The sequence below is a fragment of the Macaca thibetana genome, chromosome 12 (genome assembly GCF_024542745.1).
Source record: "Macaca thibetana thibetana isolate TM-01 chromosome 12, ASM2454274v1, whole genome shotgun sequence".
Taxonomy (NCBI): domain Eukaryota; kingdom Metazoa; phylum Chordata; class Mammalia; order Primates; family Cercopithecidae; genus Macaca; species Macaca thibetana.
The window spans coordinates 9,142,746-9,170,420 of record NC_065589.1 but is presented as its reverse complement, the minus strand read 5'-3'; the positions used below and the strand labels follow the sequence as shown (position 1 = coordinate 9,170,420).

The following is a 27,675-nucleotide window of genomic DNA, read 5'->3' as shown; positions in this document are numbered from 1 at the left end:
AGCAAGGTGGCAGATGGACGCCTTGTGAATGTGAGATCAGATGGATGGGGCTCCCGGCCTCACACATGGGGAGCGGCCGTGGGGACTGTTCGCTGACCTCCTCCTGAGTCATAGGTGTGCGTGTGTCAGGTGTGTGTCCTTGGAGGGGTCTCCTGCTGCTGATTCCATCAGTGGTGCCCCCAGCGTCTTCCGTGGCCTACATGTTTTCTTCTGTTCATTCTCGCGTCCAGGGTTCTGGAAGGCCAGCTGTCCTCCGTCTTGCACAAGCCCACTGTTGGTCTTCGTCAATTCAAAAAGTGGGGACAACCAGGGTGTGAAGTTCCTCAGAAGATTCAAACAGCTGCTAAATCCCGCCCAGGTCTTCGACCTCATGAACGGAGGCCCACACCTCGGGTAGGAAGCTTGTAAAATGTATCTTTCTTGGAGTTTTAAAAATTGTGTAGGTGGTGTATGCTTGTTAGAAAAAAAAAAAAAGATTAAAGACACAAAGTTTTAAATAGGAAAGAAAAGTTAAACTGCTTCTTCCCCAAATTGCACTTGCAAGGGTGCCCACTCTTAACAGAGGTGCATGGCCTTCCAACTTGGAACACAGCGCGTGTGCGCACACGTACATACACATACATACACCCATGTACACACACCCATGCACGTGCATCTTTTGAGCCAATCAGGATTCTTCTTTACCTGCCGTTGCACAAATGCCTTCTGCGTGTGTCTGCACACAACGTTGTGGGTATATTTTCTTTCTTTTATTTTTTCTTTCTATCTATCTATCTATCTATCTATCTATCTATCTATCTATCTATCTATCTATCTAATCTGTGGGTGTGTTTTCCTGGCATGCCACGTTGTTTGTAACGGCTGCCTAGCATTGAGAAAGAAGCTGTCCTGCGGCGAGGCCAGGAGGAGTGTTTGCTGAGAGGCATGGGAGGCTGCTCGGTGTGCAGGTGCTGCAAAGCAGGAACACGCGAGGGCGACGCTGGGCCAGAGTGATTCCCCTGTTCATCAGCAGCACAGAGATTAGACTGCTCCTCTGCTTGCTGGAGAGCCAGTGTGTGTTATTTGTAGTTTTGTACTTTTCATAAGTTTGTAGAAAACATTTGCTTTTGTGAATTTTGCCATTTCAGCGAATTTCTTCTTCCTTTGGAAGCATCAGCTCCAGGTCGGAGCTCTGAGAGGACTTGCTAGCACTTCCAGAGATTGTCCAGGATACCCGAAGTGGGAAGTGCCTGCAGAACCTTGGTCTGGCCTGTGTTTTTCTGGGAGGAGTCAGGGGGGTCTGTGTATTTACGAGCCAGGGGCTACTCTGATGTGAACCTCGGCCAGTTCCCTGCGTGTCCTTGGTGTACGTGCCAGGGTAAGAGGAACACGCTGCTCATCATTGGTCCTCTGGGTGTCTTCTGTGTTACTCGCCCGCACTCACAGCCAGGCACAGTTGGAGAGCAGTCACAGATGGCAGCACTCCAGCCTGCTTCCGCAAAGGCAGTACTCCCACATTTTCTGTAGACTTATCTGAATGGTGGAGGATTGCAATCACTAGTAGGCTGATCAAGACAGTATTTTAATTTTATTTTTAACTTTTTTTTTTTTTTTTTTTTTTTGAGACGGAGTCTTGCTCTGTCGCCCAGGCTGGAGTGCAGTGGCCGGATCTCAGCTCACTGCAAGCTCCGCCTCCCGGGTTCCCGCCATTCTCCTGCCTCAGCCTCCCGAGTAGCTGGGACCACAGGCGCCCGCCAGCTCACCCGGCTAGTTTTTTGTATTTTTTAGTAGATACGGGGTTTCACTGTGTTAGCCAGGATGGTCTCGATCTCCTGACCTCGTGATCCGCCCGTCTCGGCCTCCCAAAGTGCTGGGATTACAGGCTTGAGCCACCGCGCCCGGCCCTATTTTTAACTTTACATTTTTTGAGACAGGGTCTTGCTAGGTTGCCCAGGCTGACTGCACTGGCGCAATCCTGGCTCACTACAGCTCCTGGGCTCAAACCAGCCTCCTGAGTAGCTGGGACTGCAGGTGTGCACCACTATGCCCAGCTGATTTTTTTTTTAAATGTTTTGTTGAGCATCACAAAACTTTTAAAACGTTTTGTAGAGTGGCCTTACTGTGTGGTCCAGGTTGGTTTCAAAGTCCTGGACGCAAGTGATCCTCCTTCCTCAACCTCTCAAAGTGTTGGATTACACTGTGTCTGGCAAAGAAATAATTTTAGTTAAAAAGTGGGGAAAGTGGAGGTATAATACATCTGTTATCACAGTGCACCAAGTAGGCTGAGGTTGTTATTAAACATGGTACCGGGGCGTTGGAGGAAGGCTTTGAAATGGCTGTGGGCAGGGCAGGCTACACAGCTGATCTCGAGAATAACGAAATATTAATTTTGATGTGCAAGCAAAACCCCGTGATGCGTAGTGGGAGTTCGGTATGAGATGGGTGATTTAGGAAAAGCCCTCACAGCGGCGTAAAGGGAGTGGAGTCATTTACCGTTTCTGGAAGCAGCTCATCTCACACAGCTCACAGCAGAATCTGGAGCTACTGCTTCATGTTCCCGTTCCCGGCCTTGACCTGTCACCTCTTCTCCTAAGAGCAAGGGGCCTTACAGGTGTCAGTGTTCTGTGTGGAGCCTGGGCTTGGTGCCGCATCACCTATGCCTGCCTGTCTTCTGAGCATTCATTCTGGGTTGGACACTGAGCTCGAGGCAGGGTGCGCAGGTCAGCCAGGCCAGGAGTGCAGATGCAGGGAATGGGTAGGAGCACACGCAGGGTCCCCCGGCACTTCAATGGGGTGATGCAACTTCTCTGGGAACCTGGGGGGCAGGGGTCTCAAGTCACAGTGGGCGTTCTTCCACGTCTCCCCGAGCTGGCATCTGAGGAGCTCTAGTGTTCTGATGTCTGCAGGGAGACGGGGAGGCTTCTGGGCCAAGGGCACCGCTTGTGCAGAGGTGAGGCAAGAGGGAACACTGCGGGGCCAGACCGGGGGCAGCCGCAGAAAGGTGGCACCTGCCATCGGGGAGGGCTGCGGGTGCTGGCCAAGAGGTTCGGCTCCTTCCTGCAAACGAGGGGCAACCTCATAAAGCAAGGCCCATGGCCAGGCTCGTGTTTTAGAGAGATCTTCTTGGAACTCGTGTGGGGAGCTTTCAGGAAGGGTGTCCTAGTGACTGAGGCCTCTGTGGGACTCTGCGAGAGCACGGTGGTGACCTGAGCTGGTACCTGGGTTGGGTGTGGAGGAGAGGCTGCCAGGAGGGGCTGGATCGGCTGCAGGCTGAGAGGAGGAGGGTCTGGCCTCTCGACTGGGTTGGTGGTTGTGCTGCCATTCTCTGAGCAGGGGTGTGTCCTGTTGGAGGCGTCCTAGGATACCAGAGCGGTGTGTTCTGGAGGACAGGTACCAGTGTCAGCTTTCAGGAGTTGCCTGGGGGCTGTTGATCCAGAGTCATCTGTGTGCTTCTTGAAGCAAACTGGACGTGGTCACATAGGAAGAGGATGAGGAGTGAGCAGAAGCAGCAGTGGTGTCCTGAGTAGGACGCTGCTGGGCAGGGGCAGGTTGACGGGCAGGTTGACAGGGGGAGCCCAGGAAGGAAACCGAGGAGTTAGGAGGGTAGGAGGCATGGGTCATGTCACTGGAGGACTGAGTGGGCCCAGGCATATGTGCTGCAGTGGGGACACGTAGCCTGCAGGCAGGTCGGGCAGCCTGGGGCTCCAGGGTGACTAGAACAAGGGCCAGGGTGGAAGCCAGACTGCGGCCCAGGGCCAGGGAGTGCCAAGGCTGAGGGTGCAGGGTGATGCAGGCAGCCCAGAGGGCATGCTGGGAAGGCTGGCAGGAGCCACATGTGGATGAGGCAGGGACAGTGACGCAGGGTGGGCTCACATGGGCAGGGGCCATGGAAGGCTGTGCCCATGAGCCTGGCAGGGGATGCAGTTTTGGCCCACCACTGAGCCTGTGGTGTCTGCAGAGGGTTCAGTGGCTCACCAAACTGAGTGGTCTTCTCGCTGGGTGGGGCATGGCCCTGGTGGGAGCAGTTGGTTGGACCCCAGTGCTGCTGTCGTCCCCTTGACAAAGTGGACCCTGAGTGGAGGGGCGTGCAGGCGGCTGGTGTCACGTGGCAGGACCTGTGTGTGATCTGTCTCTGGTGCAGGTCAGCCATGAGGAGCATAGGTGGCCCCTCAGCCCCATATTGACAAGCCTGTCATTTGTCCTGTGGAATGGACATCATTTCACGGCCGTTCTCTTTTCTCTGCAGCTTACGGTTATTCCAGAAGTTTGACACGTTCCGGATTCTGGTTTGTGGTGGGGATGGAAGTGTTGGCTGGGTCCTCTCTGAAATCGACAGCCTCAACCTTCATAAACAGGTACCTGTACAGGAGGGAGCCCAGCCAGGAGCGGAGAGGGTGCGGAGGTTAGAGGGAAATCATGCAGTTTCAGCTCCTGTTCATCTCGGAGTACCTGTTCTCAGGCCAGAAACCATTGATGGTTTTGGGGAGTGTACAGTTTGGTGGCCAAGGCAGAGAGGGGAGAGCCCAGGCCACCCCCTGGCATCGTGGAGGCCCGGGGGCTCAGACCATGATGTATGAGGGGGGCCTGAAGGGAGCTAGGAAAAGAGTTGCCGACAAAGGACCCACGTGGGGAGCAGGACTGGGTGGGGCTGTTGCTTTACTGGGTAATTTTTGACTTGAGGCCTCTTGCTTGTGAGAAGGGGATGGCAGCATACTGGAATTTCTCAAGTCAGAGTCATGGTTCATTGGACTTAGTTTTTGTATTAAAATAAAAATAGATTTTCCTGATTGTATATAAAAGTGTTCATATATTTGTTGAATTTCCACACCTAGCCACGGCCTCCGCAGTTGATCAGCCAGTACCAGCATTTTGCTGTCTGTGGCCTCTCTCGATCACAGCACATAAAATGCACAATGTGGTTGTAATTTAAACGGGCTGTTCTGTTACTGCTTTTGTTGTTGTTGTTGTTTGTTTGGTTTTGGTGTTTTGTTTTTTTTTTTTTTTTTTTGAGGTGGAGTCTTGCTCTGTCGCCAGGCTGGAGTGCAGTGGCGCGATCTCGGCTCACAGCAACCTCTGCCTTCCCAGTTCAAGTGATTCTCCTGCCTCAGCCTCCCAAATAGCTGGCACTACAGGTGCGTGCCACCACGCCCAGCTAATTTTTGTATTTTTAGTAGAGACAGGGTTTCTCCATGTTGGCCAGGATGGTCTCGATCTCTTGACCTCGTGATCTGCCCACCTTGGCCTCCCAAAGTGCTGGGATTACAGGCGCGAGCCCCTGTGCCCGGCCTGTTACTGCTGTTTAAAAATCACGGATTAAGATGTTGCACACACCTTCTGCCTGTGTCTGTAAGTAGGCATCCGTGTGTCGTTTTCCACTGGGCACACCCGGGAGCCCTGGGCCAGCTCACCTCTGTGTGAGCACAGAGATCACTTCCCTGGGCACACCCAAACTTAAGTATTGAAATGTGGGGACAAACTGCCTTTCCTCAGGGCTGTGCCAGCTTCCATGCCTGATGCCTCTTAAAGCTGTCCTTTCCCATGCACCATCCAAGCTGTTCATCTCTTTAGTTTTTGTCCAGCTAAGTAGGCCAAAAAATGTCTGATCTTTACTTAATTTCTGGTGAAGTTGAACGCCTCCTCAGCTGGTTATGAAGTTTTAAATAAATCAACCTGTTCATGTTTTTTTGCCTCATTTTCTCTTTGAATATTCACCTTTTTTTCCTTTAAAAATGGATGTGTAGGGATTATTGTTATATTAACTTCTTATCTATCACTGCAGATATTTTTTTCCCAGTTTGTCATTTGTCAGTTCAACATCCTTTTTGGGGGGTGGTCTTTTCTTTCATGATTTTAGTCAACGTCTGTCATATTTGCAGCTGTCTACACCCCAAGATTAGGAAGATTTGCGTCTGTATTTTCTTATGTTTATTATGGCCCCATTTTTAAAAAAATTCAGTCTTCCGTGTGACGTGGATGTATTTTTCAGTGATTCTGCAGTCCCTACCCAGCCCTGCTCACTTGGTAGTATTCCCAGGTGGGTGGACTTTGACAGCCTGGGCCAGGAGGCCAGCGGCTCAGGAGGAGAAGTGGTGCCGCCTGGTGGTGGATTAGCATAGACTACTCTAATTTTTGATTTTGTGTATTATTTGCAAGTTCACTGTCACTAGTTAGGAAGACAATGGAACCTTGTGGCTGATTTTCATACGTTCAGCCAAGGTCAGCACACATTTCTCTCACCTGCTTCTCTTTGGCGCTGGTTGCGGCGGCCATGCCCTCGCTGGGCCCCTGCTGCCTTGGGGTTTCTTGTCTTCCTGGTCTTCCTGGCTGCTACTGCTCTATGGTGGCCTCTCCGTCCTTACCCTTACCTTAAGGCTGTGTCCGCAGAGCCTTGCTGGAGCCTCTCCTCCTTCACTTTTGGAACGCTCAGCGACTTGCAGGGCTTCTGCTGTCATCTCTGTCCTGGGGGCATCTCTGGATGCCTTGGGCCTTGGGCCTGTCTGGATGTCTCCTAGTGCTGCGAGTTTCCAACACTACACCATGTTCAGCCCGTGCCCCGCATTCCTTTCCTTCGAGTCTGAAAACATCCATCTAGATGTCTGAGCCAGGAAATTGGACAGTTGTTCTTGGTTCCTCCATCTCTTCCTCCTGCCTGTTTCTCACTAATTGTGGCCTCAGTCCTGCCATCCACAGTACCCTGGCCTCTGTCCATCTGCAGCTCACCCAGGCAACCTTTCCCGGGGCACTTCTGCCTGTGCATCCCCCAAGCACGATGCTTCTGGGAAAAGTCCAGACCTTTAAGAGTTTGCCAGAGTCCCAGCTTTGCCTCCTGCTTGTTCCTCTGCCCGTCTGCCTTCTGTTTCCTCACTGTCCTCCTCTTCACTGAGCTCTGCCTTGCCCTCCCAGTGTGGTGCCTCCCTGCCTGGAGCACCGTCTATGCCTGCTGTGCGCTGCTCTCCTTTTCCTTTAAGGCTCCAGGAAGCCCTCGCAGAGTCCTCAGCCCCTCTGGGCACTCTTTAGCACTGGGTTCTCTCCATCTAGTATGTTGGCTCCGGTGTCCTGGCCTGCTTGCTCCTGCCTCCCCACTGCCAGATGTCCCCTTGGTGAGGCAGGACCTCCCCTGGTGTTTGCTGTCCGCATAGGCAGCAGGGCCTCAAGCATGGTCACTTGCACCTGGTGAGCAGAGGGCTGTACGGTGCTGTAGGCTGGAGCGTGGCAGGATTCCTGCCTCAAGGACAGTAACGCCTCACCACACACTGCACCACAGTGTGGCCCTGCAATGCATTGTGGTCACTGCATTGTCATGCACAATGCATGGCCCTGGGTCACTGCATTGTCAGAGTCAGAGGCTGGTGAACTCTGGGCAGTGGGCGTTTCAAGAGGCCTCCTAAGCAATGAAGGGTGTAGTGGGATCTCATTGGAGCTCTGGGATGGGAATCCAGGTAGAGGGTGAGGCCTGAGCAATGGATGAGGTCTCTTCATGAACAGCAGGCAAGTGGGCAGAGGCTGAGCTCTGGCAAGGCTTCAGGGTGGCATCCAGACTGAGAAGGGTCCTGGCGCCTTTTTTTGATAGGATTTAGAGGAGAGAAGTGACACTCGTGATGTTTTTGGAAGAAGAATTTGGCATTAGTGAGTGAGACGCTGTAGTGGATGGAGGGGTGGGTGGCAAGGCGTCAGAGTGATTCCTTGGGGCTGTGGTCATAGTGGTGAAAATGGGAAGCCGGGGGATTTGGGAGACAGATCAGAGAGGGTGTGAGGGGCTGACCATCAAGATGTGACGACAGCTGAGAGATGGACCTGTGGCTCATCCGTTTCTCCCAGAAACAGCATCTTATCTCAAGGGCAGTCATGTTTCTGTCTCATTGCCAAGGAAAATGTCATCTGCCCCCTCCAGTGGGCTCTGCCTATAATGTGCAAGCTGCATGGTTTTAGGTCACATCCCCACATTGCTGATGTAACCCTCATGGTGGGTGACAAGGAGGGCTGCGGGCTGGGAGGTGGTCCCTGCCCCTAGGTGTTTGCCTGCACATCTTCCCCCGTGTTTCCTTAGTGTCAGCTGGGAGTGCTGCCGCTCGGCACAGGGAACGACTTGGCCCGAGTGCTGGGCTGGGGCTCAGCCTGCGATGATGACACCCAGCTCCCCCAGATCTTGGAGAAGTTGGAGAGAGCCAGCACCAAGATGCTGGACAGGTGAGTGGGGATATGCTGCAGTGCCGTATGAGGAGACTTGGAGAGACGGGTCCTCTCGACCGGGTGTTCTTAACCTGGGGTCTGTGGAAAACATGGGCCCTCTGAAATTATTTGTAAAGATTTGACCTGAGCATATATTCTGATGGTCTTTGATATTTGGTCAGATTATGACAAGGATAAAAACAAAACAGGTTAAGAACCAGCCATGCCCTAGAATGATCTGGTCTCCCCAGGAGGTCAAGCCTGAGCGTGTCAGGGCCGTGGAGAAGACGGCTGTGCCGTCTTTGGCTGCTTCAGCCCGGATCTCATACCCGTCGGAAAAGTGCTCCTTGCGCTTATTTGAACAGTTTCGTCTTGCCATAGTCTGTTCCCAGAAGAAGTTTTGGGAAATTATCCTCTAGTGCCTAAAGCCACTGTGATACCTTCCCTGAGTGAGGTACTGTTGTTCCAAGTGACACACTTGGCACTCGCTGACCTGTGGCACATGGGGCGCTGATGAGATGCCTCCTAGCCTTCCTAGTTGCTCCCAGAAGCCTGGAGTTCTGAGCACAGGTGTGGTGTTGCAGTGCCCCCACCTTTTCAGGCCTCCTCTGTGTGCCTTGGGGCCTGTGAAATGCTCATCTCACTGGGCCAGCTGGCTGAGCCATTTGCAGCTCTCTTGAGGAGGGTAAATCCATTTCTCCCAGAAGCAGCATCTTATCTCAAGGCAGCCATTTATGGGAGACCTTCCTCTCTTTCATGGAGCTGTACTGCCGTTAGTTGTGGAGTGCAGACATTTGTTCTCAGCCAAGTTATGGGACAGAGTCAAGACCAAGGGCCTAAAAATGAAGTCAGAAACTGTGTAAAGATCAAGGTTGCCAGCTGTGAAAGCGGAGGGCACAGGGTTCACCCTTGGGGGCCTGCACGTCTTGCCGCCTGTGCAGCTGACCTTGTATGTGCAGGTGGAGCGTCATGGCATACGAGGCCAAGCTCCCCCGACAGGCCTCCTCCTCCACCGTCACCGAAGACTTCAGCGAGGATTCCGAGGTATTGCTGGCCTGTTCACATCCTGCTCGCATGCTGTTGTGATCTGAACTGTCCTCTCAGCGCTTTGCATCACCTCCCTTGCAGAGACGCCTCCCCTTTGGTGATGGGGTGTCATAGTCAGGCCTGCGGAGGCGCAGGGTGAACCCATGGCTGAGGGGATTCTCACTTCCCTCGGCAGGGGCCTTTTGGGCTTTGTGACCCTCTAGGGGCTTCCTGCGGTTGTCAAAGGCCCTGCCGGGCCGGGGGTGGGGGTGGTCCTCCTAATGGCCTTCCCACCCTGTCCATGCATCTCCTCAACTGCTCAGTGAGCCCCAAACGGTGTGCGCCTCCCCTGCCACGGTGCCCACAGGCCTGGAACGCTCTAGCCAGCCGTGCCGTGGCTCTCCCCCAGCCTCCGGCTCCTGCCCCGTCACACCTCTCTGTGGCGTCCGCAGCTGCCCTTCGCTCAGCCTCCTCTAGTCCAGCTGGTAGTTCTTTTCATTTGGTGACTGTTATTGTTGTGTTTTACGCCCCCACAGGTTCCCTCAGAGAATAGACTTTGTCTTCTTTACTTTATATTTTGCGCTGGTGCAGTGCTGGGTGGGGTAGTACAAAGAGGTGAGCTTTTGTCAGAGGCTAGGACAACGGTCTGCAAACAAGGCCTGTAGGCCAGATGTGCCTGGGCCCACGGCCTTGCAAACCAATAATGGTTTGTACATTTTTAATTTTTCCTTTTTTTTTTTTTAAATTTTGAGAGGAAGAGTGTGTGTGGGAAGCCCAGAATATTCGCTGTCTGGCCAGTAGTGAAGTTTGCTGACCCTGGGGCTGGGTCCTAAAGACAGCAGGGATCCCACAGGGATAGGGCTGCTCTTCTGACAGGCAGAGCAGATGGTAGGGGGAAGGGTGTGTTCGGATGGGGCTCACAGCCAGGTAGAAACAGCCTCTGCTGCGAACGGACCCAAACCTGGAGCTGACCCATGAGCACACTGCTGTCAGGATGAGTAGGGGTCAGAACAGCCCCTAGCACAGGCCGTGCTGGGATCGCAGACTGAAGGAGATTCATTTGTAGTTTGTCTGCAGCTTGACGAAGCTTTTAAAATCTTTCACCTAGCACTAGGTGAGTCTCAGATTAGCGTTTGAAGTGAGTCGAGGCTTGGCTGGGTCAGACAGTGTCTGTTAGGAGAGACTCATCTTTCCCAGCCTGTGCTGGCAAGGAAGTAGGTGACAGAGTCACTGGGACCGTCACAGAGCTTGCTGTCACAGAGACCAACAGTCCTGGCCATTTGGGGTGATTGCAGGTACAGCAAATTCTCTTCTATGAAGACTCGGTTGCAGCCCACCTTTCTAAAATCCTTACCTCGGACCAGCACTCGGTGGTCATCTCCTCGGCCAAGTGAGTGCCTGGTGGCCCTGGGGAAGGCATGGTGCCCTGGCCCCCCAGCCTGGAGCTGCCTCTCTAGAAGGGTCTTTCTGTTTCTCTCCCCACAGAGTGCTCTGTGAGACGGTGAAGGACTTCGTGGCCCGGGTGGGGAAGGCCTATGAGAAGACGACCGAGAGCTCGGAGGAGTCAGAGGTCATGGCCAAGAAGGTCTGTTCCCGTGCCCTGGGTGGGAGGGCCATTGAGGCAGCGAGAAGCTTCCTCTGACACCAGTAGAGGGCCGTGACTGCAGGTTGTCCAGGTTCTTGGCGTTTTGAACAAAGAATTAGGCAATACGCACAGTAAAGGAAGAAAAGAATGAAGCAACGAAGAACGAAAGCAGGGATTTATTGAAAGTGAAAGTACACTCCAGTGTGGGAGCTGCCTGAGCATCGGCTCGAGGGCCCAGATACAGAATCTTCTTGGGTCCAAATACCTCTTAGAAGTTTCCCGTTGGCCACTTCATGCTCACCTCATGTAAATGAAGTGGTAGTCCGCAGTCAGTCTGATTGGTGGCAGAAAGCAGCTAACCAGAGGCTGAAGTGGTTACAAAGGTCACACTCCTGTGCAAACATCTGATTGCTTTTTACAACCAATCAGAGGCTACAGAAATTACAAAGTTACACTTCTGTGCAGACTAAGACTCAGCCTGGAGTCAGTCTGGTTGGTTGCAGACAGCCAGTTTCTCCTATTTTCCACCTGCCTGGGCAGAAAAGGTGGGGATTTGCAAAGGGAGTAGCCTCTGGTCCTTTTGTTACTGAGGCGTGGAGAGTTAGGATTTTCCTTTTGATTGAGTTCTAGGAAGTGTGGGTGAAATGGCCTGAGGTTCCCTGCCTCCAGACCCTGTTCTCCTGCCTCAGCTCTGTGTGCCATTTCCTTTCCTTGTTCAGTGCTCTGTCCTGAAAGAGAAGCTGGATTCCCTTCTGAAGACCTTGGACGATGAGTCCCAGGCCTCGTCCTCTCTGCCCAACCCACCCCCGACCATTGCTGAGGAGGCTGAAGATGGAGATGGGTCGGGCAGCGTCTGTGGCTCCACTGGGGACCGCTTGGTGGCATCAGCCTGCCCGGCCCGGCCGCAGATATTCCGGCCTCGAGAACAGCTCATGCTGAGAGCCAACAGCCTGAAGAAAGCGATTCGTCAGATCATAGAACACACAGAAAAAGGTGACTATGTTTTGAGGAGGAGGGGGCTTTCCCCAGCACTGGGCATGCCCAGCGTCCCCTGAACACGGTGATGACGGAAGGGTGCTCGTTGAGAAAACCTCCACCTTGGCCCTCTCCACCTGTGTGCAGGCGCCAGGCCCGCAGCCAGTTTGCTTGCCCTCCCTCCACCCCTCCTCTCACACCCTCAGACCCCTTCATGCTGCCTCCCGTTGACCTCTTTCCTAGCCCTCATTGACTTCGCTATAAGTGTCTCACTCCTGTGAGACCTGCGGTCACGGTCTCACACCCGCACACCTGCGTGTCCATGTGGCCGCTCCTTCTGCCTGCAGCCCTCGAGCCTTCGCCAGGCTCCTCTGCACCCTTTGCCTTCCCCTGCGAGGGTTCCAGTCCTCCCAGCCTGTTAGCAGGGATGCCCTGCCCCAGTGCCAGGACCAGGGGGAAGATGGGTGGGGGTGGGGGTTCAGAGTCCAAGCCTTTAGCCAGAGGATGTTTGATGAAGATCAGGCCGTGGGGTGCGGAGGGGACCTCCACCCAGCCTGACAGTGCCCTTGGCTTTGCACCTGCGTGCTCAGCCGCACACACTCTCCTTGTACAGCTGTCGATGAGCAGAATGCCCAGACCCAGGAGCAGGAGGGCTTCGTCCTGGGCCTCTCTGAGTCAGAGGAGAAGATGGACCACAGAGTGTGCCCACCACTGTCCCACAGCGAGAGCTTCGGGGTCCCCAAGGGGAGGAGCCAGCGCAAAGGTACCCGTGGCTCCACCTCCCTCTGCGTACCTCGGTGTGCTTGGTTTTGGTGAGACGTAGTGGGATTGCCAGGGGAGGTTTTAGGGCACTTTCTCGTAGTTGCTTTGGCCACTTGGTTGCATAAAAATTCACCGCCCAAGGCCTGTTTCTGTGCATCTCCTGTGCGTGCCCTTGAGGTGTGTGTGGTCTGCCTTGGTGGACACCAGTAGAACCCACAAGACCCCCTCCGTCAGGGCGAGGACCGCCTCCCTGAGGAGCACTTGCGTTCTGCCCTCACTGCTTCCTCAGAACCACCCTGGACCCCACAACTGCTCGGAAGGGGCTGTGTCTGGCAGAGGGAAGGTGGGTAGGTGAGGGGGGGCCGCCTTTGTCCTTGCCCCTTCTGGAACAGTCCACAGCGTAGGCCCTGGTGGAGGGTACCCCAAGCCTGTTCTGGCTGCTGGGAGGCCTGTGCTCAGAACTGACCCACGGCCACTGCATGGCCACCACTCAGAGCTCTGCTGTGTGTGCGCTCTGCCTCCCACAGCCCAAACTGACTGGGCTCACCCCTCCCTCCAGCGTTGCCACCTGTGGCCTGTTACCCTCTCCATGAGCCCAACCCCCCAAGCATCATGTGCACCCACTCGGTCCTCCGCCCCCTTCTTTGTCCCACACACTTCACGCAACTGCCTGTGGTTTGCAGCCCTCCCTCCTCAGCCCTCCCACCTGCTCATGTTGCTAAGGACTCCCCAGTATTTCACAGCCTGTATTTCAGACAGCTGTGCACCTGCTCATGTCACTAAGGACCCCTCAGGTATTTCACAGTCTCTATTCCAGACAGCTGTAAGGTTTTCTGTTCTGTTGTTACAGTGTTGAAATCTCCGTGTGAAAAGCTGATCAGCAAAGGAAGTCTGTCCCTGGGCAGTTCTGCTTCCCTTCCGCCCCAGCCGGGAAGCCGGGACGGCCTGCCTGCACTCAACACCAAGATCCTGTACCCAAGTGAGTGGCGGCCAGCAGGAGGGACTAGTGGGGGCCCTAGCACAATGCTGGGCCTGTCGCTGTGCTGGGCGCTGGGTCCGTCAAACGGAAAGAGATGGGGTTGCTGCCCTTGGAAAGTTTACAGGTCCCTGAGAAAGATAGGTGGAATTTAAAAATTTACACAACTGTGTGAAAAGTGCTTCTTTTTTTAAAAAAAAACAAAAGCCAATTAGTACCCAGATAACCACCCAAGGAGCCCAGGAAGACGTCATTGAGAAGGTGATGCTTGAGTCAGATTTTGAAGAATAAAGGAATTAGATTTCTGAGTGGAAAAGGGAGGTGGCCAGCCTGATGAGGGAACCCGAGAGACCGTCCCATGCTTCTAGCGTGATTGCAGGAGGCGCAGGGAGGGTGAGGTCCTGGCCGCCTGGAGCATTCCTTGATGTTCATTTCTTATGAAGGCAACCTTATAAAGCCTTAAGCCTCAACTCTCAGAGATCTTTTTGGTGGAGTGGCTTACATTTGATGAGAACATGAAAACTGACTCTATAAGCCTTTTTTTTTTTTTTTTTTTTTTTAATTAAAAAAGAGGCTCTCTCTCTATTGCCCAGGCTGGAGTGCAGTGGTGTGGTCATGGCACACTGCATCTTGACCTCCTGGACTCAAGTGATCTTCCCCACTCAGCCTCCCAAATAGCTGGGACTACAGGCACACACCACCACACCCGGCCTTAGAAGCCGTTTTTTAATGTGTTTTGTAGGTGTTGGTTTCTGCCACCCAGTGTGGTTTTTTTGTTCGAGTGATTTTTGACCTAAGACTATTGGTGAAATTTGGACATGGTTATACATAATTTTAGAAACATTTAATTATGATAATATTCTGCAGAATACCGGTCCACCAGCTTCAGACACACGGGCTTCTCTTAAGTCTGTAGCTCCTGACCAGCACACCTCTTTCTTATATCTCCTTTATAGATGTCCGGGCTGGAATGTCTGGTTCCTTACCCGGTGGCTCAGTCATCAGTCGCCTGTTAATTAATGCTGATCCCTTTAACTCTGAACCAGAAACCCTGTGAGTATGAGGGATAAACCAAGTGGGCGTATTGTTACATGGCTGCTAGTGCATAGAAAGCAGATCTCAGGGTTAACTAGAGAAATCGGTGGTAGCTGATAAGGAAGGCTGAGAAGTCGTGGAGATTCCACTTAAGGAGTGGACCTGGAAACCACTACTGCCCATCTGCAGAGGCAGAGCGCACGTCTCCCACCTCCTTCCCAAGGTCCCACAGTGCTTGCTCGATGTCCCCTGAGCCTGCGTGCCCTTCCGAGGCTTTTCACAGGCTCAGCTGCTCCTGCCGGGAGCTGCCCTTGTGCTGCTCTTCGTGTTCACTCTCCCATGACCTTGGCTGGACCTCACTGACTTCTGCTTACAGCCTGCCATCTTCCTCTTGCCATCCCTCCCCCTGCTTTCCTCTAAAACCTGCTCTCCTTGTTGGTGACGCAGAACAATAGACTCTGGGCTGGAGGGTCCTCTGTGTGCCCCCTTCGTGTCTCCGAGCACCCCAGGGAGACACCGGCCTGTGCTGAGGCTTGTAAGGGCTGCTTGTGTGCCTGCGTGCTGACACTGCTACTCCGTTGGGGACAAGGCCTTCTTCCTCTGCTGGCCTGTAAGGCAGTGGAGACATGTGTATAACAGTTTAATGGAGTCTTCCTAGGTATTGGAGACCATTGTGGAGACAAGTGGTGTTTTGAAAACCTGTTTTTCTAGACTCATCTTTCTGCTGGCTGATTGCAGGTTCTGGGCAGCTGATGGCAGTTGGTTAAACATGGCCAGCCATTTTTCTGGAGTGGTCAGGGGCAGTGACAGGAAGAAATGTGTGGTTCACAGAGGCTCTGGGTTTGGGAAAGTGGACCCTTAGATTCCAGGTGCTGGCCTGGTGCAACACTAAAGTGTCCCTGTTCCTGGCCTGGTTTACTCCTCCCCTGGGGCTGCCTGGGGCTCCGGTTCTCAGCCCTCCTGAGGCTGTTTTCCTTGGGGAGGCCAGAGCTGCAGTCCTACAGTGAGCACTGTCCCTAGGGGCCCCTGAACTGGATATCTCCTTTGTCTACTTCATCTGAGACTGTGGAACTTCCACCTCTGTTGCTAAGCTGGGTGGTCTTATCTCTTCTCTTCACCTGGGGAGACAAAGCTGTGGTTTGCTGCCTTCCTGCCGTGGTGTGTGCCTGGGCCGTATTGTGTAGGCCCCATTGCAGCTGGGCCTGAGCAGGCCCCGGCACCCCATCATCTCCCACTGCCCCGGCCACTGCTGCCCCTCCTGCTCCAGGCCCCTGAGCCCAGTCTCTCTGCTGCCTTCCCTCATCTCTTTGCCCTGTTTCTCTCCGTTGGATCTCTCTCTTTTCCCAGGACCTATACATGCTGGCCAGGCACGTGGTCTTCCGCCTGGTAAACAGTTTTGTCCCAGAGCTTTGCTCTGGCTCAGCTGTCGGGCACTTGAATTAGATGGATCATAAATACACTGACACGTGCTGGTTGCTCTCAGATCTGGCGGCACTTCGCTTACACTTCCCTCAGTAAGCGAAAGTGTGTCAGAATTCTGGCCTGAGCAATGTTCCCAGGCCCATCCACCCACTGAGTTTCTTTGGAAACTTCCAGAACATCCTCTTCTCCTGGCTGTGGCCTCTGGGTGGAGGAACAGGGTTTCCTCCCTTCATCCACCTGCCCTGGGGGGGAGCCCCAGTGTGACCCTGGGGCTGGGGAGGGTGAAGGCCAGGCTGAGCTTTCCCAGCAGCTGGGGGAGCTGCAGGGGCAGGACTTCCCGCTGGGTGGGGGCAAGAAACTTGAATGAGATGAGTCTCTTCTTGTCTGTCGCACATGGGGAAAGGGAAGCCTTGTTGCTGTGGGGCTGGCATGGATGTTTTCAAGTCATTTTCCTTTGTAATTTGGCGACAGCTTTGATTGTAACTAGGGATGTTTGAGAAATGTTTTGAGATCCAGAGTTGAAATGTGTGAGTTTCTGTGCCGTAAACATATCTTCAGGTTTGGTGCTGCTGGTGGAGTGTAAGATGGGCAGCTGCTGTGGGGAACAGTCCGGCAGCTCCACTGGAGGTTCAGCCCAGAGCTGCCGTGTGACCAGCAGGCGCAGAACTGCTGGGCCATGTGGGATTGAACTGAAAACATGTCCACGCTGGAAGCAGGGCTGTTGTAATTGATTTAAAACTCACCTTTGCAGAGAGTATTACACGGAGAAATGTGTCATGAACAACTATTTTGGCATCGGCCTGGATGCAAAGATATCCCTGGACTTTAATAACAAGCGCGATGAACACCCAGAGAAGTGCAGGTAGGTAACGGGCTCAGGGGCGTGGCTTCTCCTTCCAGACAGTAGCAGATTTCTGGATTCAGCAGGTTAAAGAACGTGCAGAATGCTAAGGCTGGGGGCAGAAGTAGAGCCCAGATTTCCTTGTCAGAAGCACGGGTGCTTTCAGAGATGGAAGGGAAGCACCTCTCGGGCCGGCCAGGTCAAGGGAAATTCAACATCAGAAAACCAGTGATGGTGGTCATTGGAATGGCTGCGTCTCTTAATGAGAGGCCTGAGTCCGTGATACTACAGAAAAGCGGCAGGTGTGCCAAGAAGTTATTGCACCTATAGCGTAAGTGCCCAGCATTGTTTGTTGGAGGGTCTGTGTGTTCATCGGCACCCCAGCTAGCCCTCCCCCATCACACCCGAGCCTGCCCATGAGGCCCTTGAGTCCGACCTCTGCAGGAAGACGGTGGCGTGCGAGCCCCAAGGGACATCATTGGGGATGCTCAGTTTTTTCGCCTAAAATTACTGGATACTCGGTCTTGATCTGAAGAGAGGATGGAGAAAAATAGAAGGGTCCCTCTTCTCAAGCTTTTCTTCCTGGGCTGAAGTAGAATTCCCTCTTGTCTGTGAAACACAAGAAGTGAGGGAGAAATGTCTCCCACCCCACCCCACAGTAATAACCGGAGAAACCGTTCAGCTTTGACATGATTAGAACTAGGGCGAGGGAGAAATGGGTGTGGGGGTTGAAGGTGTTTGTGCAGAGAATAGCCCTTGACCCAGAAGCTGGGAGACCCCTGCTGGATTCTTCATCCGCTGAGTCAGGATTGGCTTGAATGAACCAAGCCACGTGGTCCCATGTGGCCTCATCCTCCTCATGGTGTCACTGCCACCTTGAGGGGAGCCATGGTGACACCTGAGGGACCAACTTTAGTCATTGCTCATGTTATATGTAGTTGGAAATTTCTAGGAAAACAAAAGCATCAGAACTCAAAGAACTTTTGAACCCTGAGGCTGTTACGTGCAGGAGAAAATGGCTCAGGGGCCCCAGGGACATATCCCTGTACAGCACAGGATGGTGACATCAGATCATTTAAAAATCCCTATTAGTCCAAAAATCACTGGGAAAAGTATTAAAATACGCATACTTTAGCAGGGTGAAATAAGTAGTTGAGGAACAGGGGCACGCATAATACATTTCTAGAGCCTTGGAACCCTGGTCAAACCTCTCTTTAGTTTGTATTGAGAGCTTTGAAAAGTTCTCCTGAGAAAAATTCCACTTCTACAAATGTCATTGGAAATTTCTACAGAAGTCACTGGAAATGTTGGTTGAAGTAGGTACGAAGGGGCTCCTAGTGTGTCGTTTACAGAGCTTGGGCATGGGGCGAAGGAGTGTAGTCAAGGGGATTGGTTTGATAAGCTGTGGTAGAGCAGTGCCGGCTGAGGATGGCCACGTCTGCAGAGAGCGTGTGGCGACAGAGGGAAGTGTTGCTGGCGTAGGGTAAAGTGGACCAAGTAGGTGGTGAAACCATAAACAAGTTACTGCAACTGGAAATAAATATGCAAAGAAGACTGAGGAAATCCACAGCAGCACTGGGCATTTGTCATTAGCACACGTGGAGGGTGCATAGAGGTGCTGGATTATGCAGGGAGGATTATGAGGAGTGCCTTCTCTTTGGTGCTTTTCTATATTTTCTAATTTTTCTATGGTAAGCATAATTTTTTAGGCAGAAAAAAAATCAGGATGTGAAGTTTTTTTTATAGAGTTCTATAATGTTTTAACTTTATTTATTTACCTTTCAGGGTATGGTTACTTCCTTGGCAAAATGTTACTATTTAGCAAAATTTCCCATTGGTAAACATATCTCTTTATGCATATCTGCAAAAACAAAAATGTGTCCTTCAGTTGTTACTGCTGTAAATAATTGCTAAATGTAGCTGATTTGTGGGTCAGACGCCATTCCCAGCTTTCACAGAAATGACTCCGGTTAACTGTACGAAGAAAGCCCAGTCTTTGCTTCTGTTTCTAGGAGCCGAACCAAGAACATGATGTGGTATGGAGTTCTTGGAACCAAAGAGTTGCTGCACAGAACCTACAAGAACCTGGAACAAAAGGTCTTGCTGGAGGTGAGTGGGAGGGTCCTTGTCACCTGCAGGCCGGCCTCCATCCATCAGCAGACTGCCAGTCCTGTCGCTTCTCCTGTTGACCATTTCCTCCATGCACAGGGACTTGCCTGGAGATGCCCTGGCCACCGCTGTGCTCCCGAGCCCCTGGCGGTGGGAAGCTGGTAGAGAAGGAGCAGCTGACTCATGCCTTTTTCTTTTCTTTTGTTCTGTGTCTTTGCTGCTCAGTGTGACGGGCGACCCATCCCACTCCCCAGTCTTCAGGGAATTGCTGTCCTTAACATTCCCAGCTATGCTGGAGGAACCAACTTCTGGGGGGGAACCAAGGAAGATGATGTATGTATGGGGTGTGGGCGGGTGGGCCTGAGCTGAGTGGGGAAGAGCTGTCCGAGAGCAGGGAGGTGTTCTGCTATGGCTGCGGTGGATCCAGCCCTTCCCTTGTGCCAGCAGTGGGGCTGCCATGGAGAACAAGATAGACAGGGTCCCCCACCCAGCTCATCGTCTAGAGGGCTGAGCAGAGCAGATGTGTCAGTGAAGGTGGTCAGTGAGGGTCTGTGGTCAGCAGATGTGGTCAGAGGGTATGATGTGGAAGGAGGGTCAGGGAAGGTGTCTGGGAGGCCAAGATCTGAAGGATGACTTGGAGATGGCCAAGTTAGGTGGGCAGAGGAGAAGGGGAGGCTCTTCCAGGCAGAGAGAATTGCATAGATGAAGGCTCAGAGTCAAGACAGGGCAGGCACATGGAGGATGTGGGAGAGGTGCCCTGACTGCAGCGGGCAGCAGGAGTGTGGAGAGAGAGGAGAGGTCTGCAGGGCTTGGGTCACATTGGGCCGTGTGAGCCGGGGAAGAAGCTTGGAATTTGTATTAAGAACTGTGGGAAGGTGTTCATAGGTTTAAACCTGGTTTAAACCTTCCTTTGTACGTACTAGCGAATAGAAATATTCAGCGCTTCCTGCACACGTGGTGTGTGCTGTCCCCAGTCCTGGCACTCTGCAGTGTTAACTCACTCGGCCCTACTGATGGCCCTGGAGGAGCGTGCCATTAGTTTCCCCATTTTACATATGAGGAAATGGGGGAGAGAGAGAGATTCGGTAACTTTGCCAGGGTTAGAGCTGGGATTTGGACCCAGGCAGCTGGTTTCAGGGCCTGCAACATGAGGCCCCTCAGGAGTGCAGTTACCTGGTAACTTCCCGCCAGCTGGGAGGGGCTGACCCCGAGAGGGAGGGAGCGAGGGGAGGGATGGCCTATGCGGGGATGTGTGGAGTGGTGGTCAGCTCTAACGTGTCCCTTGCAGACTTTCACAGCTCCATCATTCGATGACAAGATTCTGGAGGTGGTCGCCGTGTTCGGCAGCATGCAGATGGCCGTCTCTCGAGTCATCAGGCTGCAGCATCATCGGATCGCCCAGGTAGTGGCCATGGTCCTGGGGTGCCTGGCTGGGAGTGTGCTAAATTCTCGGGCAGCGCTTGGAGACTGGGAGGGTGGGTGCTTTCCAGGGCCACGTGGCTGCCTCATGTCCTGTTCTGGACAGCTCGTGGCCCCACTTCCTGGGCCAGAGCCCTTTCCTCGTGCTATGCTTGACAGTTAAATTCTCAAGATAACTCTTTGTTTTCTTTCTTTCTTTCTTTCTTTTTTTTTTTTGAGACAGAGTCTCACTCTGTTGCCCTGGCTGGAGTGCAGTGGTGCATTCTCGGCTCACTGCAACCTGCATCTCCCTGGTTCAAGTGATTCTCCTGCCTCAGCCTCCCGAGTAGGAGTAGCTGGGACTATAGGCACCCACCACCGTTCCCAGCTAATTTTTGTATTTTTAGTAGAAGCGGGGTTTCACCATGTTGGCCAGGCTGGTCTCGAACTCCTGACCTCAAATGATCCACCTATCTCGGCCTCCCAAAGTGTTGGGATTACAGGCGTGAGCCACTGCACCCGGCCAAGATAACTCTTTCAAAATGTGTATCCCGCTTGAGCCCCAGCCTTGCCTGTCCCCTCTGAGGTGGGATGAGATAGAGCACACCCAGGGTGAACTCTGCCCGTGTCTGCGACTTTCAAAGCTGCAGCTGGAGGTGGGGACGGAGCCCATGGCTCTGGTGTGGGGTATGGGGGGATTTCCATGGGGCCCTTGATCACGGTTCTGATGCCCAGTGGTGAAGGGCTGGGAGTGCCCCCATGGCTTATTTCTGACAGCAGTGATGGGCTGATGGGGCAGGACTCTGTGCCCAGGCATAGGCACTGGGGCGGGGGAGGGTGCTGATGCCACCCACTGGCTGAACCCCAGCCTGCGATTGTCTGGTCTCTTCCAGCACTCTGTCTACCCTTAGCTGTAGGCTGCTTGAAGTTCACAATTTTCACTCTGGCAATGTTTGTTGTTGAAAAGGAGGAATAGGATGATGTTGGATGGCCCATCGTCATCCGCGATGCCATCTGCTCTTTTCTGGGGGTGTTTTTACGTGGCAGGGGCCCAGTGGCTGCTGGGAGCTACGACACCCCTGCCCCTGGGTTCTGACACCTGTTGTCTCAGCACCAAGGTCTCCTGCACTGACTGCTCGGTGAGGGGACGGGGCAGGATGGGGCGGGACAGTGGGAGAACAGACCCTTGGCTCGGTGACACAGCAGCAGAAGGCTAGCTGCAGGCAGAGTGCCATCCCAGAGGCGGAGGTGGGGTGTCCTGCAAGGCAGGGACGCGTGTGTGGAGCAGGAAGGTCGTGGTGGTGCCGACAGCACTTTAAAACCCCTGGGGGTTTTGGCTCAGCACGAGTAATGGCTGTGATGTCTGCTCAGTGTCGCACAGTGAAGATCTCCATCCTTGGGGATGAGGGCGTGCCTGTGCAGGTGGACGGAGAGGCCTGGGTCCAGCCGCCAGGGTACATTCGGATTGTCCACAAGAACCGGGCACAGACACTGACCAGAGACAGGGTAAGCGCGGCCACCCGCGGTACCTGGGTGGGGTCCAGGGCTCACCTGCAGGCGCTTGTGTGCACTGTTAAGAGCTGGAGCTTTTTGTGTTTTGTTCTAGGATTTTTTTTTTAAGACACAACGATTAAACTAATAGGGCAGTAATTTCTAGGACCATCTCCTTCCCCTAATGTTTAAGAAAAAAAATCCCATTTGTCCCTTTCCTAGTTGTGATCTCACTGGTGTCCCCATAGTGTCTGTGGCGGTTAGACGCATGCTTCAGGGCAGCAGGTGTAATTGGGCTCTCGGGTCCATAGGCATTTGAGAGCACCCTGAAGTCCTGGGAAGACAAGCAGAAGTGTGAGCTGCCCCGCCCTCCATCCTGTTCCCTGCACCCGGAGATGCTGTCCGAGGAGGAGGCCACCCAGATGGACCAGTTTGGGCAGGCGGCGGGGGTCCTCATTCACAGGTGGGCTCCTGCCCCTCTGCGTTGCCCATGAGCCCCCCCCGGGGTCCCCAGGACTGCGCTCCTCCAGGGCCCCTGGGGCGTAGAGCTGCTGCTCCTGATTTTTGCGGGGTCTGCATTACCCATGAGGGCCGAGCCCGTTTCCGTGTGCCCTCAGCTCTGGCTCATTTCCCCAACGGTCTTTCAGACCTCACCTGGAGTTTACTTGGCTGGATCTTAAAACCCACTGTGATTTTCAGGGCCACTCATTTAAAACCTGCCCTGGCTCAGCCTGGCGTGGTGGCTCACACCTGTAATCTCAGCACTTTGGGAGGCCGAGGTGGGCAGATCACGAGGTCAGGAGATCGAGACCGTTCTGGCTAACATGGTGAAACCCTGTCTCTACTAAAAATACAAAAAAAATTAGCCAGGCGTGGTGGCGGGCACCTGTAGTCCCAGCTACTCGGGAGGCTCAAGCAACAGAATTGGTTGAACCCGAGACGCGGAGGTTGCAGTGAGCCGAGATCGTGCCACTGCACTCCAACTTGGGTGACAGAGCGAGACTCTGTCTCAAAAAAAACCAAAAAAACCCTGACTCCCAAGGGCAGCCGCTGACAGCCTCCTTCACTTTGCCCTCATTTTACCCTGAGAACAGGCTTGCTCTTTGTTTTCAAGTTTACTTAAAAAAAAAAAAAAAAAAAAAAAAAAAAAAAAGACAACTGCTAGGGGCATTTCCTCTCACCTGCCTTCTAGAAATGCCCCTGGAGCCACTGTGCCTGTCCCTCATGGCTGGTGGTCAGCATTGTCTGCTGTCCCTGCTCCTCGCCTGCCCTGTGCGGGTGCCGCTTGTGAGCCCCTCCAGCTGGCACCTGTGGTTCTTCACCGGTACAGGGCCTTCCTGCCTGCATTCTCCCCGTGGCCGCACGCTGGCTGGTGCCCTGGTGTCCCTTTCTTGTTTCCTCCGGACTCCCTCTTCTCCTGGCTGTGGATGGGTGCACCCGTCGGTTCTGTGCCCGGCGTGCTGTGTGCCCTTCCAGGCAGCCTGCCCAGCCCTGGCATGCAGATGGATCATCTGTGCCAGCCTCCAGCTCTTGTTGAGCAGGTGGTCGCTGTCCCAGTCATCGCCAACGTTCCTGGCTCTGCACTTCCATACCGGCTGCAGTCCTTCCTGGCGCCGCATTCTCTGCCCCAGGAGTTGGTGCCACTGCGGCCCCTGTCCTCGTCTCTCTCCCGCCCCACCCAGATCAGTGATGGGGCTGGAGGACTTCAGTTCAGCTAATTCCTTGCTATGCAGTAGGCTTCTGGTGGCCTCCCCTGGAAGGCCATTACCCTGTCCCCTCAAAGCCCATGGTGGCCCCTGTGGCCTGCCTGGAAGGTGCACTTGCACAGCACTGCAGGAAGCTGCTGGCAGTGGCCTATTTCCACAGGGTCAGGACAGGTTGGCCCCGCTGCCTCTGCTTGCACTGCTCCTATAATCTCTGTCCCCCCATCTCACCTGCCTGAGCCACGTCTCTGCCTCCCTGAGACCTGGTGTGACTTGTGCTTTCACTGTCTTCCCCATAAAGGCTGCTGCCTGGGGTCTGGCTCAGAGCCCATCACTACACCAGGATTGTCCTCTTCAGATGAGGGTCCTTTTGTCCCCAGGGACAGACCGGCCAGCTACAGGTTCCAGCAAGGCTGTGGGCATCTGGGGATTGTGTCTTATTGTAGCAGTCTCTGCAGTGGGCCTGTGCACACTGCTGCTTGCCCACTGACCGTTTTATAGCTTGGAAGCCTCATTTTGTACATTTCTCTCCCTGGAAAATCTTGAATTTTGATATCAGATGACTCCTGTAAGCCCTCCCATTTGCTGTTGGTCGTCCTGTGCCCAAGCTTGTGACTGAACGGTCGCTGGGCTGAGCCATGATCCCTGTGGTCCTGCTGGGCCTGCCCTCCGCATCAGACCTCCGGGTGGTAGCTGGGCTGTGTTCAGATGAGTATTGTGAAAGGCTGCCCTTCCATTTGGCCTGACATCTGCCCGTGCTTCTCTTCCTCTCTAGTATCCGAGAAATAGCTCAGTCTCATCGGGACATGGAGCAGGAACTGGCCCACGCCGTCAATGCCAGCTCCAAGTCGATGGACCGGGTGTATGGCAAGCCCAGAACCACAGAGGTAGCTATTCTGGCCTTTTCAGTCTTGGCTTCTCCTCAGCGTCTGCAGCCCTTGGCCCTCCCCATGCATGTTTGCCTTGGTTTCTCCTAGGGGCTGAACTGCAGCTTTGTCCTGGAAATGGTGAATAACTTCAGAGCTCTGCGCAGTGAGACGGAGCTGCTGCTGTCTGGGAAGATGGCCCTGGTAAGCTGGTGCCCCGGGAACAGCAGGGCTTGGGCTGTGTGTGAAACGACTGCTATCGCTAGGTTGCTGGGAATAGAGGGCAGCACACCTTAGTCCAGAGTTCCTGGCCTTAAGGAAGGGGCCTCAGAGGTCATTTGGTCTGTCGTGCGGCTGGTGCCCACCCCTGCTGGCAGCCCTTCAGTCAAGTTGTCTCAAGCATGCAAGAAGCGCTTGCAGCAGGAACACCTTTGTCATAGTGGACACAAGATGCTTTTCTGGACACAAGAAACCTATACTGCAGAGTCCTGCTCCTGCCGAGAGCTGGTCACACTCTCAGGCACCTTGCACGCTCAGCCCTGCAAAACCGGCTGATAGGTCAGCCCTGGGGCAGCCACGGGGCTGTTACTGAATCACAGTGGCTAGAACAGGGAGAGGCCTCAGGGAAGAACTGGCCAGCCTTGTGGTTTTAAAGATGAAGAGGAGGAATGGGTTTGCTAAATATTCGACAACCGGAGAACCACCCCAGGTGTGGTTTCCCAGCCCTCAACTCCTCACTCCACGAATCTCTTCATCCACACATCTCCCCACTCCACACGTCTCCCCACTCCACACGTCTCCCCGCTCCACGCATCTCCTCGCCCCACGCATCTCCCCACCCCGCCCATCTCCCCACCCCGCCCATCTCCCCACCCCGCCCATCTCCCCACCCCGCGCATCTCCCCACCCCGCGCACCTCCCCACCCCGCCCATCTCCCCACCTCCCCACCCCGCCCATCTCCCCACCATCTCCCCACTCCGCGCACCTCCCCACTCCGCGCATCTCCCCCTCCACCCATCTCGCTCCACGCATCCCCGCCCCACGCATCTCCCCATCTCCCCACCCCGCCCATCTCCCCACCCCCCCCCATCTCCCCACCCCGCGCATCTCCCCACCCCCGCGCATCTCCCCACCCCGCGCACCTCCCCACCCCGCCCATCTCCCCACCCCGCCCATCTCCCCACCCCGCCCATCTCCCCACCCCGCGCATCTCCCCACTCCGCGCATCTCCCCACTCCACCCATCTCACTCCACGCATCTCCTCACTCCACGCATCTCCATACTCCACACATCTCCACACTCCACACATCTGACTCCACACATCTCCTCACATCTCCACACTCCACTCATCTCCTAACTCCACACATCTCCCCACTCCATACATCTGACTCCACACATCTCCTCACATCTCCACACTCCACTCATCTCCTAACTCCACACATCTCCCCACTCCACACATCTGACTCCACACATCTCCTCACATCTCCACACTCCACTCATCTCCTCACTCCACACATCTGACTCCACACATACCCTCACTCCACACACTTAACTCCACACATGTCCCCACTACACACATGTCCCCACTCTACACATCTCCTCACTCCACACAGCTCACTCCACACATCTCCTCACTGCACACATCTCCTCAATTCACAAATCTCCCCACTCCACACATCTCACTCCACACATCTCCCCACTCCACACATCTCCCCACTCCACACATCTCCCCACTCCACACATCTCACTCCACACATCTCCCCACTCCACACATCTCCCCACTCCACACATCTCATCACTCCACACATCTCCTCGCTCCACACAACGCCTCACATCTCCTCACTCCTCACTGCACACATCTCCTCACTCCACACATCTCCTCACTCCACACATCTCCCCACTCCACACATCTCCTCTCACTCCACACGTCTCCTCACATCTCCTCACTCCACACATCTCCCTACTCCACACATCTCCTCACTTCACACATCTCCCCACTCCACACATCTCACTCCACACATCTCCCCACTCCACACATCTCCTCTCACTCCACACGTCTCCTCACATCTCCTCACTCCACACATCTCCCTACTCCACACATCTCCTCACTTCACACATCTCCCCACTCCACACATCTCACTCCACACATCTCCTCACTCCACACATCTCACTCCACACATCTCACTCCACATATCTCCTCACTCCACACATCTCCTCAATTCACACATCTTCTCACATTCCTCACTCCACACATCTCCCTACTCCACACATCTCCCTACTCCACACATCTCACTTCACACATCTCCCCACTCCACACATCTCACTCCACACATCTCCTCACTCCACACATCTCCTCACATTCCTCACTCCACACATCTCCTCACTCCACACACTTAACTCCACACATGTCCCCACTGCACACATGTCCCCACTCTACACATCTCCTGACTCCACACAGCTCACTCCACACATCTCCTCACTCCACACATCTCACTCCACACATCTCACTCCACACATCTCCTCACTGCACACATCTCCTCAATTCACAAATCTCCCCACTCCACACATCTCACTCCACACATCTCACTGCACACATGTCCCCACTCCACACATCTCCCCACTCCACACAACGCCTCACATCTCCTCACTACACACATCTCCTCACTGCACACGTCTCCTCACTGCACACGTCTCCTCACTCCACGCGTCTCCCCACCCCACGCGTCTCCCCACCCCACGCGTCTCTCCACCCCACGCGTCTCCCCACCCCACGCGTCTCCTCACCCCACGCGTCTCCTCACTCCACGCGTCTCCCGACTCCACGCGTCTCCTCACTCCACACATCTCACTCCACACATCTCCTCACATCTCCTCACTCCATGCATCTCCTCACATCTTCACACTCCACACATCTCCCTACTCCACACATCTCCCCGCGCCACACATCTCCCCACTCCACACGCCTCACATCTCCTCACTGCACACATCTCCTCACTCCACACATCACCCCACTCCACACATCTCGTCACTCCACACATCTCCTCACATCTCCTCACTCCACACATCACCCCACTCCACACATCTCGTCACTCCACACATCTCCTCACATCTCCTCACTCCACACATCTCCTCATTCCACACATCTCTTCACTCCACACAACTCATTCCACACATCTCCTCACTCCACACATCTCCACACTCCACACATCTCCTCACTCCACACATCTCCTCACTTTACACATCTCACTCCACACATCTCCTCACTTCACACATCTCCTCACTCCACACAACTCCTCACATCTCCTCACTCCATACAACTCACTCCACACATCCCCTC

General features: G+C 54.1%; 1 protein-coding gene across 3 annotated transcripts in view; it reads left to right on the top strand.

Annotated features, from left to right (window-relative positions):
• Positions 1-27,675, top strand: part of DGKD (diacylglycerol kinase delta) — a 681,592-nt gene that overhangs the window by 644,010 nt on the left and 9,907 nt on the right. For 2 of the 3 annotated variants that reach the window (XM_050751553.1, XM_050751555.1), the window contains 19 exons: positions 231-393; positions 4,226-4,334; positions 8,027-8,166; positions 9,108-9,192; positions 10,470-10,564; positions 10,660-10,759; positions 11,479-11,752; positions 12,325-12,497; positions 12,731-12,839; positions 13,347-13,475; positions 14,429-14,525; positions 16,681-16,791; positions 18,783-18,879; positions 19,105-19,212; positions 20,168-20,281; positions 21,649-21,783; positions 22,080-22,231; positions 24,247-24,358; positions 24,449-24,541. In XM_050751553.1, the coding sequence (XP_050607510.1) occupies positions 231-393; positions 4,226-4,334; positions 8,027-8,166; positions 9,108-9,192; positions 10,470-10,564; positions 10,660-10,759; positions 11,479-11,752; positions 12,325-12,497; positions 12,731-12,839; positions 13,347-13,475; positions 14,429-14,525; positions 16,681-16,791; positions 18,783-18,879; positions 19,105-19,212; positions 20,168-20,281; positions 21,649-21,783; positions 22,080-22,231; positions 24,247-24,358; positions 24,449-24,541 (2,396 nt within the window). The remainder of the gene's footprint in view (positions 1-230; positions 394-4,225; positions 4,335-8,026; positions 8,167-9,107; positions 9,193-10,469; positions 10,565-10,659; positions 10,760-11,478; positions 11,753-12,324; positions 12,498-12,730; positions 12,840-13,346; positions 13,476-14,428; positions 14,526-16,680; positions 16,792-18,782; positions 18,880-19,104; positions 19,213-20,167; positions 20,282-21,648; positions 21,784-22,079; positions 22,232-24,246; positions 24,359-24,448; positions 24,542-27,675) is intronic. The other variant, XM_050751554.1, reaches the window with a different exon arrangement.